The sequence below is a fragment of the Pangasianodon hypophthalmus genome, chromosome 18 (assembly GCF_027358585.1).
Source record: "Pangasianodon hypophthalmus isolate fPanHyp1 chromosome 18, fPanHyp1.pri, whole genome shotgun sequence".
In the NCBI taxonomy this organism is placed as follows: domain Eukaryota; kingdom Metazoa; phylum Chordata; class Actinopteri; order Siluriformes; family Pangasiidae; genus Pangasianodon; species Pangasianodon hypophthalmus.
In genome coordinates, this window is record NC_069727.1 from 10,488,620 (window position 1) to 10,509,107 (window position 20,488).

At 36.7% G+C, this 20,488-nt stretch overlaps 1 protein-coding gene across 3 annotated transcripts in view; it reads right to left on the bottom strand.

Moving 5' to 3' along the window:
• Positions 1-20,488, bottom strand: part of shisal1a (shisa like 1a) — a 30,536-nt gene that overhangs the window by 7,719 nt on the left and 2,329 nt on the right. Inside the window, exons 2-5 of one of the 3 annotated variants that reach the window (XM_026923776.3) lie at positions 16,468-16,538; positions 10,873-11,045; positions 4,674-4,887; positions 1,182-1,493 (exon numbers count right to left, since the gene is read on the bottom strand). In XM_026923776.3, the coding sequence (XP_026779577.2) occupies positions 1,182-1,493; positions 4,674-4,887; positions 10,873-11,045; positions 16,468-16,472 (704 nt within the window). In that variant the 5' untranslated portion in view covers positions 16,473-16,538. Of the gene's footprint in view, positions 1-1,177; positions 1,494-4,673; positions 4,888-10,872; positions 11,046-16,467; positions 16,539-20,488 lie in introns of those variants that run through there. The other 2 variants (XM_026923775.3, XM_026923777.3) reach the window with 2 other exon arrangements.

The window sequence follows — 20,488 nt, forward strand, 5'->3', positions numbered from 1 at the left end:
GGTCCACAACTTAAATACCATTTGATCAGCGGGGGTCCTGTGGCGGTCTCTTTCCACTGATGGACATGTAGGAGGTGGGCTGACAAATTGTGCACAGCAACATATGGTCTACAGCCAATACTTGTATAGATACCAGGTTGGTTTCCCCAACAGACACAGTGAAAAATAAATTGTATAGAATTGATGCACTTCACATTTTTAAATGAGCTTCATTGAAAATGCTACATTGTTTCAGCAGTAGACTTATTGTTTGTATGAAAAAAGTTCTTCATATTCGAGTCTTAATGTTTGATATATGCATCCACAATAAATACTTTAATTCTTTCTGCATGCTTCTGCATGTCATTTTCATAAGTAAAAAAGTAAAAAAGTAAAAACGCACAGACTATATAGCTTGCCTAGCATTTTTTTAGGTCATAAAGTATGAAAGCAATGTAACAGCAAATCCAGTGATCCAAATGTCTCTCAGTAGTGACAGTTTTAATACAGCTTTTTGGGATCCATGAGCTCAAATAGGTTGATTGCCCAGCCCATTTTAGTAAATTGTAGGGTATTAAAAAATATATATATATTTTCAGCGCTTTACATGAAGTGTGGTCATTTCTCTGCTGCCCAAAACCTTCCCACTTGACATAGCTACCTGACAGTCAAGACTACTTATTTGCCCTTTACTCATTGCCATTTCAAAGAAAAAGTAGGCAGAAGTGTGCAGAAATGTTATTATTATTATTATTATTATTATTATTATTATGTCACCACCTAATCTTCTTAGAACCCATCAGAACTGGAACCCTAAACTGTTTTATGCAATATCTGTACATCTAATGCATCTTGTTTTTAATTTTTTTACTTTTATACTATGTGTAACAGACATGGTTCTCTACCCCACTTAAAGTTACTGTTAAGTTTTTAAACAATGAACAGTTTTGTGTTCATGAGGATTTGAAAGACTTAAGTTGGCAACATTAAACTGGACATTATTAATAAAAATATAATTAATTGTTGAAATGGGCACAATATGAACACAATATGAACAAGTGCTGCATGAAAAAATAAGAATTTTGAAGTTAGGCTTAGGATGACACACAAGTTTATATAGTTTTATATGACATTATATGAAACTCTACAAAATCGCTTAGATTGCTATGAATTCTGCCTGAGAGTGGGTTAAACAGACTCACCATGCTGTGGAGGTCTGGAAGGTCAGGAGGGTAGGACTCTCCACCTCTCCTCTTAAACTCTGTCTGGGATGATGTTGTTGGTGAGGGCCTTGGCTCATACTTGTCCCTGAGCTCGGATCTCCCTCCTGTGCTATGGTGGCACTGTGCCACTGGCTCCTGGCCTGTTTCAGCCATCGACCGCCCAGTCCCCACTTCTCCAGATAGACACGACACACCTCATAGTTCATGGCTGAATAGTATAAGAAGTCCAAAGCCAGCAGAATCATGACGAAGAAACCATAAACCCACACACCAACGAGAGCGGTGTAATTACTGCAACAATCAGCAGAGACCGGGACAGAACAAAGCAGGAGCATTATTATTCAGGTAAATTCATACATTTTAATTGTCATCACATATATACAGTAGGATGAAATGCTGTGCTCCAAGGATCATGGTGCTTCATACAAGACAATGCAGATTCTCTTTTCTCAAGACTAATACAACATACAAAAAACTAATGCAAAATATAATTTGCAAACAATTTAAATAATTGAAGCTCAGCTTAATTGAACTTTGAAGAGAAAACACCCATGGCAGACATTTGTAGGGCCATATCACACTGAATAAGACACGATAAACATGTATAGCATGTGAAAAGGGTCAGATATTGTATTTTAAAATACTTATAGTAAAAAAACCTTCCTTTCTAAATACGATATAAATATATTTATTTTAAAAACCATTTCCAACCTCTTTCATGATATCTGAACAGCTGTTGGATCCATTCAATTTTAACAGAAACCATGGGATGTGAAAACTACTATTAGTATTTCAAACTGCCATTTTAAATGGTATTTAAATGGTATTTATTTAATGGTAAAAAACAAAACAAAACAAAACAAAAAAAAAACATGGCACAGCAACAACCGTAAACCAAAATTTAGTGATCAAGTAAGAAGGGTGTTATTCAGAGAAACAACCAAGAGGCCAAGGGTGATGCTAAAGCAGCTGGAGAGATCCACAGCTCAGATTGGAGAAGCTGCTTGCAGGACAGCCACATACTCCACAAAGCTATCCTAAGAAAAACATCCCCAAAGTGAAGAGTGCTGCTGGCAGCATCATGTTATGGGAACGCTTTTCATCGGCAAGGACTAGAATGGAGCTAGATACAAGATAACCATAGAATAAAATCTCTTCCAGTCTGCAACATATTTGATACTGGAGAGGAGGTTCATCTTCCAGTAGAACAACTACCCTATGCACACTACCAAAGCTAGACTGGAGTGGTTCAAAACCAAAACCTGAATGTGTTAGAATGGCCCAGTCAAAGTCCAGACCTCAATCCAATTAAGAGTCTGTCTAAAGACATGAAAACTGTCGTTTACAAAGTGTCTCTGTCCAATCAGACAGGGCAGTGTTGGGTAAAATGGGTAAAAATATCCAAATCCAGATGTTCCAAGCTGATAGAGATGTATCCTAGAACACCTGCAGCTGTAATTGCAGCCAAAGGTGATTCTGCCAAGTATTGATCCAGGGGCTGAATACTTATGCAACCGACAAATGTCTGCTTGTTTGTTTAATTAACATTTAATTAACCTTTGTGTTACAAGAATAGTTTGCAACTCCTTATTGTGTAAATCAAATGGTAAAAATCCCAGTTAAGTCCATTTGAAATTCCAAGTTGTAACACTACAAAATGTGGAAAAAGTGAGTGAATACTTATCCCATGTACTGAATCATGTACACCTATAGCTGTATGCAAATATTTTGTGAAAAGAAGTAAATACAACTTCTGCAGCAAACAATTTAAAAAAAACATTTTCTACTGTTACTTTATATTTGATGATCATAGAAAATTAAAAAAATAAAATAGTAATTATTGCATGTGCAAAAGTTTGGACACCCTTCCAGTTGTAATGTCTCAGAACCTAATTAACTTGTTAATCTCCCATATATACAATGCAAGATTCTCGCATTATACACACAGCTGATTTAAGACATTGTGTACAGTAGTATTATGTGTACTGTACAATTCAAAAATAAATTACTCTGAGTAGGACTTCCGTCATGAATTAAAAAGATGATTATTGGTGCTAAAGAGCATAAACAATTTGTTAATTGCACTTCACAAAGCACAAATAAGGGCATGTCACTTGGAAGGGCATCAACAGAGTGAATATTAGGCTGGCACATTCTGAATAGTCACATTAAAAAAAAAAAAAAACATTCTCCACTATGAAAACAATTTTTATATGAAAACAAATCATACTTTGCATACAGATAAATGTCCTATCTTCAGACAGCTGGCAGGATAAACAAGTTACCATAGCATCCAAGAGAGAAACATCTATTTATCTTTACACCAGCGTCGCTGCTACTCAGCCTGCAGGCATGCATTTAGACTTTTTTTTAAACTTGTTAAATGGGAAAATCTACTCCATTAGCATATTATGCATATCATAAGACAGTTCCAAGTGGAGGTCACAAACCAGACAGAGCTGCATGTTCTTACACAAATGATCTCATCAGGAAATTCTGTCTGACATTACAATTGTAAAGTTTCCTTTACATCTTTCATGAAAAAGCCTGAAAAAGTGCCTTCATCAGTACGTTAATATACGTTATGATGTACGCATTGTTCGAAGGTCTTGATTTGATATGTCTGCGGATTGAAGAACACCTTCAACAGATTGCATAATTAAGTAGACATTTTATTCATCATAAAATACCACTTATATTATGTGAGATGTAATAAACATTTAAACTTAATCAAGCCTTTCCTGAAAAAGTAGCTTCCTCCTGATTTTGAATCAGGTGTAAAAAACACACACACTTATTCTAAGTACAAGCTAATACTACTGTACAAGCATACAAGCCATTGTACTATTGTAGCTGCACTGACATCACAAACGAAAACATATCTCTCTCTCTCTCTCTCTCTCTCTCTGCCGATTTAATACAGCATCTCCTGGCTGATTCAATTATTCAATGATTCAATTAGAGATCAATACTGTGATTCAAAAATTTCAAAGCTGCAGATATGAGAGTCTACTTGGTGTAGTGGAGAACCCAGGATTCAAAAACACATTGGAGTTATTGAAATCTGACTTCAGTCACGCCTCATAGAGATTGACACCAAGAGTTTGGACAGTTTTTCAAAAAAAGTGTAAAAATATAAAGAAAAAGAAAAAAAAATTCCCTTTTCCAATGAACTGACCTTTTGGGCTAATTTCAGTTTTTTCTGCAGTTTTTGCACATTCAGGCAATGTTTAACTTTGGTGTATCAAAAATGTATCATACTAAGACATCACTATATTGTATAGTATAGTACGGAATTTAATTTTTTTTGTATCATAACTAACTCCGCTACATGAAATTACAAGATTAGGTAAAATAACTTCATGTTTTTGAGCTTCATGTTTTTGCTGCATCATATGTTGCATCAGTTTAAAATGAAATAAACAGAGTAATTGCCTAAGTTACTGGTACAATAATCCTTTTTTTACTCACTTGTGAGCGAAACCATCTGAGGTGGTGGTGAGGTTGAGCTGCATGATGCCCTGGAACTCGGTCTCGTTGCAGCAGTACTTGAAGGCTGTGTTGTTGTGGTGACAGCAGAACATGTAGGTCTTGTTGTCAGAGAGGCGAGGGCAGTGAAAGCCGAAGTGATAGCGCCCTTTGTGGTCAGAGTAGGGTTCGCAAACTCTGAAGTGTGCTGAAAGAGCTGCTCAAAGAAAGAATATAAAGAGGGTTAAGTTAAAGATGTTTGAGATCTTACTTAATTTGAAAACATTAAGTCTTTCAAAATAATGTGTAACAGAATTGCGGTTTTTGGGATGCATTATTTCACATTTGCACATATGCAAGTTCAATCTGAATATAATAAATAGAAGATAATGGCACTTGCCTGTACACATGCATTTGTTCTCTTTAGTAGATCATAAAGTACATTGCAAGCATTATGTAATGGCCTAGACAAATCAGTCTGCTGTGTTCCGTCTATTTTAAAATAAATGTGCAACATGTGATGAGTATGGTTTACTTCAAAAATAAATGGCCAGTCTGATTGTCTTGTATACACAGGGCACATGTTCTTCAGATGTCTTTTACTAAATAATGGAAGGAAAATTTACAACTCAAATGTTCAATACAAGCCTATGTCCTTGCATGTCTTACATCTGGGAATCTTCTTTCTGTTTTTTTTCATATCACGTTTTAAATCAGTTTTTGTTTATATAGGACAGGATGCAATATAGGATCTCGTGCAATCATACAGAGGGTACCATTACAATTTTTAATACATCCTTGGATAATATGAATATAATAATTATAATAATATAATATGAATGATTGTTTATTGCTTGCCTCCCACCATCCCCTATAGTAGCCCATCCAGACAAACATGAAGTAGTCCTGACGTCAGTAATTGCACACAACTGACATATCCTGATGATCTGTCAAAAGTTGGAATATCTGACAAATGGCACAGACCAGCACCTTGTCCGTTCCTAATTCTGCCCTTCATATACAGAATATATGTTTGCTATTGAGTCTGACTGCAACCTCAGCTGCTTGCCTCCAAGATCATATCTGGTTTTTAACAGGAGGAGTGCAGACATGCCATCATTTGCATATAGATTAGAGCTGTAAGAGAATGATGGACAGATAAATTGGATAGACAGAAAAACTCACTCGGGCGATCTCCCAGTCCAAAGATCATTTTTACAGTAATATATTTTATGATTTAGACTATAAGGAAGCTTAGATTCTTTGTCAAGCTGCTTATCTACTATAGTGACAAAACTTTTTTTTTTAAAGTAAGGAATAAAACACTTCAGGACATAATGTTATAGGAAAATAATCAGTGACATATGTGTGTGATGCCTTACCATGCCTTTCCCATAACGGCACATCCTGAAGTGTTTTACTCCTCTTATACCACAGTGATTTGCCAACATTTTTTTATTCAATAAGAATTACATGCGATACTTTTTATCTGTTTATCTCTTACATTTACTGTTGTAGAACATCCACGAAAGAAGTTAGTTCCTGTTTTCACTTACATTATAGCAGCACCACTCTCTCTTTTTTCACTTTTTCTTTCACAGTTAATAAGACCAAAAATTGCAGCTCGTCATGTTAGTGAGAAACCACCAAGTACTCTGTCCTGAAGACCTTCCCATGTTGGAAATTTTAAATTACAGCTTTACTTCTGAATGTTAAGAGGCACTGACACTGGAGACTCCTTCCAACAATGTTACACAAACGTTTCTTCACAGTTACTTTGCCATATCATCAATGGTACCCATTTTTAAAAACCATTTATTTGGACTGTCATCTGAATAAATGAAGCTGTTACTATGGAAACAATAATGAATTAGAACACCCACATTAATATTAAACCTGTGATTTGCCTTGCAGCCAACACTATTGTCAAAGCTGCTGTTATAGAAATTAATCAACACCTTCTGACCAATCAGAATGGAGAATCCAATAGCACTGTGGTATAAGATTAATTAAAAACCAGAGTAACTGAAGTTAGACATACACATAATGCAAATCTGTTACACAGTGGTTAAAAATCATATATGCAGGAATGTAAAAAAAAAACCTTCAGAAACATGTTCAACTGTTTTTCATTTCTTTCTGTCATGAAGCCTTGCTAAACGTGTTTGAATGTTCAGTCAAGAGACATCCCTAGGGAAAATTGGAGCACTACAGTAGTACTCCAAAAATATGGGCCATTAACAACCCAGAATAGAATAATTACATATTTATACATACTCACAATGGAAATGTTTTGTAATAAATGGCAAATCTTTGTGGCCAGCCATACCTCTCTGGGTGCATCCATACTTTGTAATGTAAACGAAAACAGTAAAAAGTAACTAATATAAAAATCATTCTTCTTTTGTTAAAATTGACAGGAAAGGTATGCAGTACCCCTTACTGCAATGCATTACCTAAGTACAATAAAAATCAGCTACTAATACACAGAGAAATGAAAACCTCCACCTCATGTTTATTATTCATAAGCACATATTTAGAGAATGACAACAACCCAGACCAATATTATATTATTATGTGAATGTGTAATGAAGAAACTGATTACATTACGAAACGAAACAAAGGATTTAACGTCTGCATTTGGCTCCTTGTTAATGACAATTAAAGCCCAATACCTGTTTGCCCGGGCATACAGAGGGTTGTTAATGGTCGTAATAAATTGCACTGATAGACACAAGAGCCAAAGAGCCCTGCAGGAGCACCTCTGACCCCATAAAGAGCCTTGAATAGCAGGGGAAGTTATTTGGCAGCACCTCAGCTGTGTATCCATCAACCAAACAGGCAAGAAGTCAAGCCGTAATACAAGGTTCTCATATTTAGAGGAAGAAAAGAACAGAAGGAGAAAGCCAGGCATATGAAATGAAAACCACCTGTTGAGCCCTGTTTTTCTTCTACTATGGCAGCAAAAACCAATCAATGTGTTTTGATTTTTGTTTGCTGCATTATTAACATTGTGCAGTGTTTTGGTGCTATCAGCACGACCAGCACTTGCGTTCACTTCTCACACAGTGCTAAATGAGTGTTTCTCCAGTGGGTGCCTGGGTACAGAGACACCTGCCTGACAGCCAGCTAAAATACCTGTCTCTATCTCTCTCCATGGTAACCGCTCTGATGTGTATTTCATTCAGAGAGCTGGCTAGAAGTGCAGCTAGACACATGCTGAAGTGATTTAGGAGGTAACACCCCCCCAAAACCGCCTACACCCTCCTGTACCTTCCCCCATCTATTTAAAACTGATTTTGGCACATCCACCAGAGCACGTCCTGCTTCTTCAATCCACTTCCTCTCACGCAAAATTTGTAGGAATTGTCACGAGCAGCAATGATTTCTTTGAACTTCTTTGAGCTACAAAGAAGACAGCTCATATGCTCTGTAACCCCATCTTTACCCTAACCTTACCATTTATAACTTTATAAACTCTTCCTTAAGGCTGTCAAATGCATCATAATTTGCAATACTGAGATCATATTGCTTTTCTGGACTGCCTCAGTCCTTATTACTGTCATCATGCTTATATTGGATTGCAAAAAGAGCAACCTGACTACGGGTGTAGAACTGCTATGGTATTGTGAGGTATTTTAATACTCCTTATCCAAGCAGTAAAGGCAAGGAAAGGGAAAGAGATCACTAAATTTAGTCACCAGGTATATGATATTTGTTATTTTATTCTTGGTTTTGGATTTTTGTGGCAGCATGTTTAATCTGCCAAATGTTTTTATGGATGTTTATTAATGTCTCTTCAGATCAGGAAGAGACTCATTTAGATGGGCCTGCTGCTTCATTAAACCTAGACTCAAGGTTCTGGTTGGCTTGCTGGATTTATAGAGGTTAAAATCTTCTCATGAGGGTTTTGGCCAACATGGAGACTCAGCATGTGTTTCCTGGCAAGACACGTTGGGCGTGTGAATCAACCTGGTTATGATTTTATAATAATGGCAGATTGTGTTTTTTTTGCTCATAATAACTGGCTGACTGACTGTGTGAGAGATTTTCTTTTAAAAGATATTAAATAATCACAGATGTTTGAAAGTACTCCTTGTCCTCAAATGACTTGGTATAATTGTGTCCATCTATGTTCCAATTACCTTGTCTGCCTCTGGAAAAATATAGGAGGATATGTGATATCACAGGCTTTTCATGGCAATGAAGAACCATAGTCTTGGAAGGAGTCTATTTCACTGATGAAGTTATATGGCAGATTGTTGTAATGTGCAGGATAAATGAATTTCTCACATTTTTGCCATGCAGTTGGGTGAATTTTCTGTTACTGAGCTTTATTTAAATTAGCAATGCTATTTTAACCATACCTATTTAAATCTTACTTGCTATAGTTGTGTATCACTTCCTACCTGCAGTCAGATGCACTTTCTCTGCTTCACCTCACTTCTAAATTGTTAACACAATTTTAAAAACATTTTAGAGCACTCTTACACCTCTCACACTATGTATAGAGGGCTAATTCATTCATTCATTCATTCATATTTAGTAAACCACTTTATCCTGGTCAGGGTTGTTGGATCCAGAGCCTATCCTGGGAACATGAGGTGGGAATACACCCAGGATAGGACGGTACTCCACTGCAGGGCACCATGCACACACACTCATTCACACCTAAGTGGAATTTAGCATAGCCAGTTCACCTACATGCATGTTTTTGGGAACTGCGAGCTAAATCATACGGTAAATCATGGTACTAACTGTGGTGCTCAATTTTGCAGATAATTTTGGGCATGTCTCTGCACGCTAAGCTCATTGCGTGAAACTGAATAAGAGTAGTTAAGAGAGATTAGGTTATTCAGCCACAGTAATTTCCTGAAGCACCACTGTGGTAATCTGTCTTGTGGTCTATCACTGTTTTCAGCATGCCCTCGTTGACTTGCCCATGTCCTATATTAGGTCAAGGTGGGGTCAATTTTGTTAGATCCTGCTGGCTTACGTGACTGTAGGCCAAACCTTTCACTCAATTCATTCAATCTTTTCATTCAACTTGCTTTTATATAGTCAGCTACTCCATATACACTAGGAGTATAACGCAATGCAACTACACTATATGGCCAAAGGTTTGTGGACACCTGATCATCAGACCAACCTGTGCTTGTCGAATTCCAGATTAAGTCCCCCTTTGCTGTTATAATAACCTCTACTTTTCTGGGAACCTCTACTCTGTCTGCATTTCAGTTCATCCCAATGGTGTTCAGTGGGCTTGAGGTAAGGGCTCTGTGCAGGAAACTCGAGTTCTATCATGCCATCCTTCACAAACCATGTCTTCATGGAGCTCGTTTTATGCACAGAGGCATTGTCATGCTGGAACAGGTTTGGGTCTTTTAGTTCCAGTGAAGGGAAATTGTAAAGCTACAGCATATAAAGACATTCTATATAATTGTGTGCTTCCAACAGTTTGGGGAAGAACCTCATATGGGTGTGATGGTCAGGTGTCCAAATACTTTTGGCCATATAGTGAATCTGTATCTGTTTACTACTCCAAATATCCATATCTGTACATATCCATATATTCAAAAAATACCAGTAAACACTGGGGAAAAAAGAGTTAGAAATGTCAGCACTGTCAGCATGGTCTGTGAATTCTGATTCTGATAGTTCATAATTGGTCTCAGCTAGAGATGTGTGTGGGACGTTTTTTTAATCCCACTCACAAAGTTATTATTTTTGTTTGTACCTGCCAGTGCATATTTTTTTAATGAATGTAGTTGGTTCTATTTCCCAAAATATAAGCAAACTAGTAGCTTGATGTTTCTGATGTGTCCTGCTGGATCCTTTCTGGCGTACTTTTTAAAAAAAAAAGATTAATTCCAAATAATGTATGTGTATTCGGTTACATTAATGGCATACCCATGACAGCTGTCAGAAACCTCACTGTAAGTAGCTGGAATCCTCACTAACTAGCATGCAAGTTAGTTAACTAGCATGCTAATTTACTTAAAAATAAGCTTCTGTTATACTCTCCCCCCCTGCTCTTAATGAAGGTGTATGGAAAACAGCATTGAAATATACAGCTAATTTGACATAGGGTTCCAATTTAATGTAGTTAAATTTGGTTGGACAGTACAAAAAAATCTTTTTTTTTTTTTTTTACTCCATCCATGTGGTCTCATTTGTTGGTAGATCCAACAGTGGAGCTCACCTGCAGTGGAGAGCAGGAGGAAGATGACAGCCAGGGTGTTGGAGGACCAGTGGCCTCGCATGGTCATCTCTCTGTCCTCATGAAGAAAAGAAAGGCGCAGGAGAGAGAGGGAGGTGTGACCTAACACACACACATTGCTTTCTTTCGTCTGCTTACACTCGTCATGCTGCAAACTGTTAAAAAGAAACAAATACTGCATGTGTAGAGGCAATGACTTTCTCCTGATATCTGGCCTAACGAGTCAAGAGAAACTTTAACCAGCCTAAGGGATGTGATATGGTCAAAGTATTGCACTTTAAGCAATTTAATAGTTTAAGTATAAACAGATTTCTACACAACCTCAGCTTTATTTAAATTCTGTGTAGTTACAATTACCTGTTATGTTTAAGAACATTCTTGTATGATCATTACCACACTCTCTCAGCTTTAGTCCAGGAATATATTTTGTAGTTTGCTTTCTGCCAACATTTAGCTCAGCTATGCACTGGCCAAGAAAATAAAGGTACTCCAGCTCAGCCATCCAGGTCATTAAATTGTCTAGTAGTTGTAAGTCAAAACGACTGAAACTTGCTATGACCTCTAAGAAATTTTGCATCTTATCTGAACTACTGAACTCCATCGGATGACTGGCAAAACGTCTTCAAGATTATACCACAAGTCCAGGTGTCTTGACTTACAACTACATGACATCAGGTATTTTTTTTTCTTTGTCAGGTTGCTAAGGGAAGCCTTTCTTTAGTTCAAATATTTTCTTCTGCTCAAACAACCATTATTCTCTCTACCTGACCAAAATGGAGGTCTATAATTGTTTGACCTTTTCAGACAACTCACATTTGCAGCGTCTAAGCATTTTCTATTAGTGTCAGCTGGCCTGAGAACGTACCAACCAGCTCACGAAGACATCCAACTAAAATAAAAAGAGGGTCTAATATCCACACCACAGTGCAATGATATGAAGCAGTGTTTTCTATGATATAATATTCAAATAATTTGTAAGAAAGTGTAAAAGTACACTGTTCAGAGAGTAAAAACTTTCAAGTTTTCATTGTTTTTTTTTTAAAGAAATGTTTTTATGGTAGTAAAATGACATTGCAAATCATTCAATTAACAACGAACATTAAATTGAATGACAATTTGATGGCATAACTGTTAAATGAAATTCTTTATTTGTGATTTTACAGTATTTGTTCACCATTTTCTATTTATATTAGACAGTTTTATTCAATACTCTAAATGTTCTACATTACATACTTTTTTAAAATGATCAACAAGTACTGTGAAATTACACGGCAAATCAACCAATGAACAACTAGCTTTTAAATTAATAGCTAAATAAAATTCTTGAGCTGTAATTTTGTTGTTCAAACAGACTTAAACATGAATATATATAACATTTACAGGATTGACTGCAACTTTGTTTTTAAAACACATCTTAAAACCCTGGAGAATGATGACAGTGATACAGTACATTTGACAATCCTGAAGAGGAAAACGAAAAAAAAAAATGCTGGCATTGTACTCATGGATGCTTTTATGATTGTGTGCAGTCATGGACACTGTCATGCACCGGCAGAGCTGTTTTGGACTGGTTAAAACAAGCTCTGGCAGCCATAAATTTGCTTCCACAAAACAGGTTGAGGTTTCTCTCCCAGCCTGTTTTCTCACACTGTCTATAGTAACTTGCTGCAATTAGCTGGTTGGCTCGCTTGCTAAGTCTATCTACTACTACATACACAGCTGCTTCCGCTTTTCAGTAAACGGTAGTAATTGTCACAGCTTGTTAGAGAATAAAATCAATCATATTGTGAACAACTCTGCTTTTAGTCCTTCCACTGGCCCATCACCTCTTGTGTACTCATGGCAGCAGTTGATGGAGCCAGTTCATGGAGCCAGTTGATGGAGCCAGTTGATGGACACCTGGGATCTGAATGTTTACCTTGTACTACCATCTGAACTGTGTCTAATTGCTACGTGACAAGATGGCAACAGTGGCAAGGTGTATTTTTAGTATTAGTGTTTGCTTTTCCTTTGGTGTCAGATGGAATAAACATAGTGAGACAAAAAAAACGACAACAATCCATTAGCTATGTACTTTTCTTCCAAATCAAACTGTGCTTCAGACATGAGAAAATATGAGTTCTATAAAAAAAAAGGTTCTGTAAATATGCATAAGTAACTTTGATATGGTTGAGCTCATATGAATTTTAACCACATTAACCAGAAAAACATGAACAAGAAGCAGTCTGCTATGAAGCCAAAAGATCGTGCCTATTGCAAATTTAGCAGAGCTGGATGGAGAGGAGAGTAGCCTTAGCCATGTAATGACAGTATTTAATGAAGAAAAAGAAAGCTGCGGTTCCTTAGAATGCTCATCTTTATCTGCTATTACTTTATTACAAAATGTATATTAGTGTGAAGTAAACTAAACTGTCCATTTTCCTAAAAGATTGTTTACTATGTTACAGTTTATCTATGTAAATTTTCCACATGGTAAATTACTGTAATTTACTGGTTTTCTACTGGCACTCCTTCAGCCTGTCTATATTAAACATCTCAACATACCTTTCGGATCCAGGCTTTATGGTGAACAAAATAATGAGTATTGAATAAAATATATCGTGCCTTATTTCAAACTTTTAAAAGCTAGTGAAAATAAAATGAACACCAAACACAATTTTTTTTTGAAAACTTTTTGCTACAGCTTATGTTTTGTTTGGGTCAAAATGACTTGTTTAAATTTTTTTTTTAAAAATTACATAAAATCTCATGGTCCTTAATTTCATTTATTTAATAAATACGACATTTTAAAAAAATAAATAAAAATGCAAATTAAAAATTTATGTTCAGTTCATTTGTGCCTGTGAGTAACAAGGTGAAAGGAAAAAAAAAAATTAAACAGAAAGTTTTGTCATATTCTTTTGTGCTGCACTCACAGCTGTGCACACACACACCTCAACCACGTGAAGGGCTTCTTCCATAAATACTGCTTAGGAAAATTAGAAAATGATAGTGAAATTATGATATATTGTGTATTTAAAAATTACATTTATATTACTATATTATAAAACAACTAACATTAAAAGAGATAAAGAGATACTATTGGATCAACTGTACACTGATTGCTAAGTAGTGAACATGACAATTACAGAGGTTTTAAAGTAAAGCCGAGCTTTTAGTTAACAATGATGAGAATCCCAGTGGTTTCTCTGAGCTGATATGCTCTGGAAAACAGAGACTGTAGACAGAGAACAATGCTTCCAGTCACAACAGAACTCCTACCTATCAGCCACATTACTCCCAGACAGTGAGGGAGTGGAGACAAACGTAAAAGATGATATTCTTCTATGATTCTTTCCCAACACACATGCCGTTATTGTCCCATTTCCATCCAATCAGTTCAAAGAAAACCTCACTCTCTGCGGTGCACCATCTTTATAGTGTTTTAAATAAATAAACAAATAAATAGTAATGACAAGTATATCCCTGTTGAATTAAAGCTTTGTGCCTGAGAGCTTTATTAATTAATGTGAGAAAAACTCTGCCAGCAAAAAAGTAGTATTAAATTGATTTTTTAAAACAATTATCTGCAATTTTATTTATATAGTCCAAATAGTTTTTGCATATTTACATAATTTTAAGGTCATCTGTTGACGGCAGGCCAAAATGTTAAGCATCCGAGGAAGGTAATGCAAGAGGTGAAAGTGAAGAGGTGGATCCGGCTTAGTGAGATTTGCAAACTCAAATCGAGCTTAACCAGTGACTTTTAAATCACTTTAATCTTCTTGAATTCTTAACACTGTCCTAACAGCATGCATTTTTGACTTTTATGTATTTAAATTCAGTATTATAATGGAAGGTAGTTCCTTTTTTTTATGAATTAATTTTATTGTGCAAAGTGGCTTTTTAATTTTAATTTGCCAATCCCTCCCAACCATCAAGCTAGCTCAGCTCATCATATGACTACTAACAACCAGGCAGGGTGAAGCCAGCCGGAAGGCTCAACACACTGAGGCTTGAGGTGGATGACTACAACATCAGAAGACCACATTGGGTTTCAATCCTGTCAGCCTAAAACAGGAATATGAGGCTACAGCAGGCACAGGCTCACAAAACATTTGTCTTTTTCCAATCTTCAACTGTCCAGTTTCAGTGCGCACTGTAGCTTAAAATTCCTGTTCTTGACTGACAGGAGTGTAACCTGATGTGGTCTTCTGCTGTTGTAGCCCATCCACCACACGGTTTGACATTTTGTGCATTCTCAGATGCTTTTCTGCTCACCATGTTTGTAAAGAGTGGTTATTTGAGTTAGCCATCCTTTCAGCTCAAACCAGTCTGGCCATTCTCCTCTGATCTCTCTCATCGACAAGGTGTTTCCATCTGCAGAACTGCCACTCAGTGGATGTTTTTTGTTTTCTACACCATTCTGTGTAAACTCTAGAGACTGTTGTGTGGGAAACCCTAATTAAAAGAGTTTTTCTGAAATATTCAAACTACTAGCACCAACAGCCATGCACAGTCAAAATACATTTTTACCCATTCTGAAGTTTGATGTGAACAGTACCTGAAGTAATTTTAATTAAATAATTTTCACTCATAAAATGAAAGAATATAATATGGAATGCTTGTCTGCAGTGTGTCAGAGAAGTGGAGCTCATGGTTTCATCTATGAAATCTTGCTTATTGTAATAAAACTCTTCATTATAAATTTGGGACAATTGATGACATGGAAGAACCATCAGACAGGATACAAGCTTGCTTAGGCAGGGATTGTGTATTTGATGTTCTAGTAGAAGTAAATAAAAGTGCCTGAGCAGATGTCCTCAGATACATATGGAGCACAATCTCTTGATGGGAAACATCTCAGCGAGAAAAGCAGATGCATGTTCCTCTCCGACAGTGAGTGATTCCACAAGGGACATCTACTGCCTAATGCAGGCTGTGCGCTTCATGTCACTCTGAAAAGGTGTGTGTGTGTGTGTGTGTGTGTAACAGAAAGACAGTGTGGCAAAAAGGGAGTGGTATGATGCAATAGTTTTAATGAGTAGTATTCTCACTGCAGCTCAGAAGATCTTTCTATCTCATTGTCCATTCTTGCTCTCACTCTTTCTCTGCATAAGTGTCTATCATTTCCCTCTCCCCTATCACTCTCTCCATTAACCCTACACTGTCAGTGGATCCGTGTTCAGTTTATAGCTACACTAACAACGCTTGCACTCTGAGTTGACTGTCTATCATAACCACCCCATCTTCCTGTTAAAGCTCTCAAAGGAAACTCATTAGCAGTAAGAAACATAAAGAACATAGAAAATCTTGCACTAATCTCACACTCACATTTACACAGTAGTCAACTGTTGGTCAAATTGTATCTCACAAGCACCAAAATGTAGGAAAAATGACCTAGTGAAGCATCAGAGACGATGGCACATAAGATTCTTTGAAGTTATACATCTAGTCCTTATTAATAAATCAATTAGATAAACTAATAAATTAATTAAATAAACAAAAGTCAATATAACTTAGAGGATCTTAATCATATCAAGAGAAGAGTTCTGGTATTGTTTATTTCTGCAGTGCTCGTTCTTGGCCTGTTAGTACCTCATGGTCCGCTGTGAATTTGGACATCTGCTGTGTGTCTCGGATGCAAACCAACCCTCTGCTTTTATATGCTAAAAAGAGAAAACACAAACAAATGGCACACAATAATGTCCCACGCACCACGCTGTTACCTTGGAAACACACAGACAGATAAAGAAAGCAAAGTATTTTATTTTTAACTACAGTGATTATGATCTCATTTGTGGTGATGAAGACATGAGACACTCAAGTTTGAACTCTAGATACAACGTGCCAGAATGGTATTTCTGTTTTGACTCTTTTAGATCACACCAGGGGCTAAATTGTTTTTCTTTTTTAACAGTGAACAGTTGCTTCTGTAATTCAGTGCTTTGTAGAGGTCAAATACTAAAAAAAAAAAAAACTGTTTAGTGCATTTAGTATAGAACAGTATAGTGATATAGTAAATGTAGGAAGTGTAATATAGTGAACATGTTGTTAGTATAGTGAAAATGTCCAGGCTATTTAATAAACTATGAAAATGACTTCCAGAACTGATTCAGCAGCCTGTGAACAAATGTTGTCTCCTAATCAAGGGCTGAGAAATGGTAAGCCATTCTCTCAAGGTCTGTTGTTTTACTGATTATTATCCTGTTATTGCTGTAGGTCCCTGGAGGACTAGTGGTTAGGCCTTGGCGCTCTCATCGCAGCAGCCCCGGTTCAATTCCCAGTCAGGGAACTAACCCCAGCCACTGGGGTTGCACGGTGCGCTCTCAGTGCCGGTCTCAGTCCTGCATGGGGGGGTGGTTGTGTCTGGAAGGGCATCCAGCATAAAAACTGTGCCAAATCAAATATGTGGACCAATGATCTGCTGTGGTGACCCCTAATGGGACCAGCTGAAAGAACAACAACAACATCCTGTTATCAGTGCTACGTGTTTATTATTATTTAAACTCCACTGAGGTAATCTTTCACTATTTAACCTCCAACTATGACAAAATTATTAAATGGCTTTATTTTGGAGTAGCACAGTGAAAAGCCTGTCTCGTTTAAGGTACCTATAATATTGGCTCTACTCAAAATGTATGTATGTATGAAGATTTAGACAATTACTTTCACTTAACAAGTGAAAATATATGACATAAATTTATGTAATATTTCTGAGTATGAGGTTATTATAAATCAAATATAAGAGTATTCAGCTTGTTTTTAGATGCTTGATTCCTTTTAGGCTTAGTTTTCTTAATTTTGTGGCAGATAATTTTGCTACTTTCTTGAAATAAATGTGTAAAATTAGAAAAATGATCTGCCAATACAACAACACAACAAGACTATTTCAAGTTCTAGAAACAGGTTCAATAATCATACAGTATATTTGGTTTATTGTAATCATATAATAGGAAATACTAGCTAGATATGACTCTTATTATTTTCCTATTTTTAATGGCTTAAGAATTGAATATACACATCATGATCAATATATAGTGTGTAGAATATGGCATAAACAATTTCTGTGCTCTTAGTTTAGAAAAACAGGTTCTTTGGTTTGTCCCACAGAGAGAACCTCTGTAAGGTTCTATACAGAGCCCCACAACAGTTTCTCTATTAAAGAGGGATTCAAGTAGAATATTTATTGGAATCTAAGAATGATTAACTCTTCCCTGAAGAAGAACTTTTTCCTAATACTGTACAGGAATACCTCAACAATAAATCTGTCAAATTTTATGTAATCTATGTAAGCTACCAAGTCAGATGATCAAAACTATAGTTATTGTTGATGGTGATCAGAATATGGACGTGATGTACACTCCATCCAGGAAAATAGCATTAATAAAAAATGAACCCACTGCTCTTTTTCTCTAGTGTATCCTTGGATGCAAAATGGCATTTATGGAGAGTTCCACACAGAGCTGTGCACAAAACACTGCCTGATCCTTCTCTCAAGGCCACACTGGAAATGTGTGCAAGAGTGAACAAGAAACAGAGAAAGAAATGCATAGGGAGAGAAAGAGAGCTGAGGAATGGAGAAAATAAGAATAGAAGAAAAGGTAAGAACATTAGAGATGTGTAGAGGAGAGAAGAATGGACAAGGAAAACCAAGAACCAGGAAGACAGGGGCATGAAGCAAAAAAAAAAAAAAAAAAAAAAAAAAAAAAGCTTATACTAAATGCATTGTGTCTTCTAAATTCATTATGAGATTCTTCCTTATCTGTCACACTTGCTGCAGGAAATGCAGTTGCACTACAGAGAATAAACTAATAATTACATTTAATAATTACATTTAATATTGTCATTTTAAAACAGGAGGCTGTATTATCAGAAGAAGACAAGGCAAATCTCTCTCTCTCTCTCCCTCTCTCTGTCACGCACACACACACACACACACACACACTTGTGTTCCTAAACACATAGACAGTGCTCATCCACACTTTTGCCACATGCTCGCAGCTCAAAGAAGCCCATTTAGATTCAAAACATCCGCAGGGCTGCACGCAAACTCTCTGAATTTGAATAAGTCACTGTTTACCCCCTAAACTTGAAACAACAATGCACGAAAGCAACAGCAAAGTGGGAGAACACAGTATAATGGATGTTCTCTGCTTTCATGAAACCCAAGATTGCTACAGTACAAAACTTAAAAGGTTCAGAACTGTCATTCTGCCAAACACAGATAAGGTCCAGAGCAGGTGATATATCTCCTTAATGGGCTTGGATAGACATACGCAGTGGTATCTAGTCTGTCTGAAACACATGACTCATTAGAGATTTGAACATTTTTCATGCATTCATCAGAATTCACACGTAATTAATGGCTGAATATTTCAACATAAACATAAGAGTACTTAAACAGTACCGTATATCAACAAACAATCTAACATACATTTTCCTTACAACATCATGCTTTCATTCGTATTTGTTCCGTTCTTCTCTACCACTAAATGTGGTTCCTGGAAATATTTGACATCTTTTGGCCCATTACACTTAAAAGGGAAACACTGATCAACACTCACCGATGAAATTCTCTGCGCAGTGTGCAACTAATATTAATGCTCTGGTTTTCATCAACAGTGCGTCTTTGGTAGGAGGGATTACATTGGGAATACCCTCAGATGTGTATCTGTTTGAGATAAGTGTCAGGCAGAACTAGTGAAGAACCATTTGATGTAGCACATCTTTTATGTCATGTCATCCTTTCTTTAAATATTATTGTTACCATTGCATGGTTCTTCCAAAACCAAGGAGCCAAAAAACTCTCATTCAGGAGGCAAAACAAATCATGTTTAAGCAGTTACCTCCAGATCCCCATGGTTAGAGTTTGGTGTGTGGTGTGATAATGAATAGAAGAAGAGGCTTAAGAGATCAGTAAACTGAAAAATAATATACGGAATAAAGATAAATTAGTTGAATAAATCTTAAATATTATTGTCTGTATAATTCCTATTACACTTAAATCTCTCTCTCTCTCTGTCTCTCTCTCTCTCTCTCTCTGTTCCTCTCTCTCTCATCAAAATGACTTTTTATTGCCTAGCCAAGTGGATTTGTTTACTCTCACCCACTGTTCACCTCATCAGCTCTTAGTAATGCAAGAAAAAATGGATGTCTTAACCCTAATGCACCACACATTAACAGAGAGTGTTCTTCATATCAAAGCGAAGCTCGAGTATTACACTGATCACTGGTCAGTCTTGACTGTTGTTTGCTGAACTGCGGTTGTGTTTGTAGCTACACGACATCAAACTACATCAGTTACTGCGAAACTGCGTTATATCTGAGGAAAGTCTTTTCTCACAACTGACATTTTTACCATCTGCTCTTCCAAGTTAAGGTTTGAAATGAAGGTCTTTTTGTCATGGCTTTCGCTTTCCTGGAGGCAAATCACCCCTGCTGTTTTGGTATGATGGCTGAAATATTACTCCTATTAATCCCCTGTGCTTTTGTTCTCTTCCTAAATGCATTTCTCACCTAAGAGGGATGACGTGCCATGCCTAAAATTAGTCGCCTAAATTTGGTCCCTAATTCTAGGAGAGATTTTTTTTTCACCTGTTCTGCCCGGACAATGTTT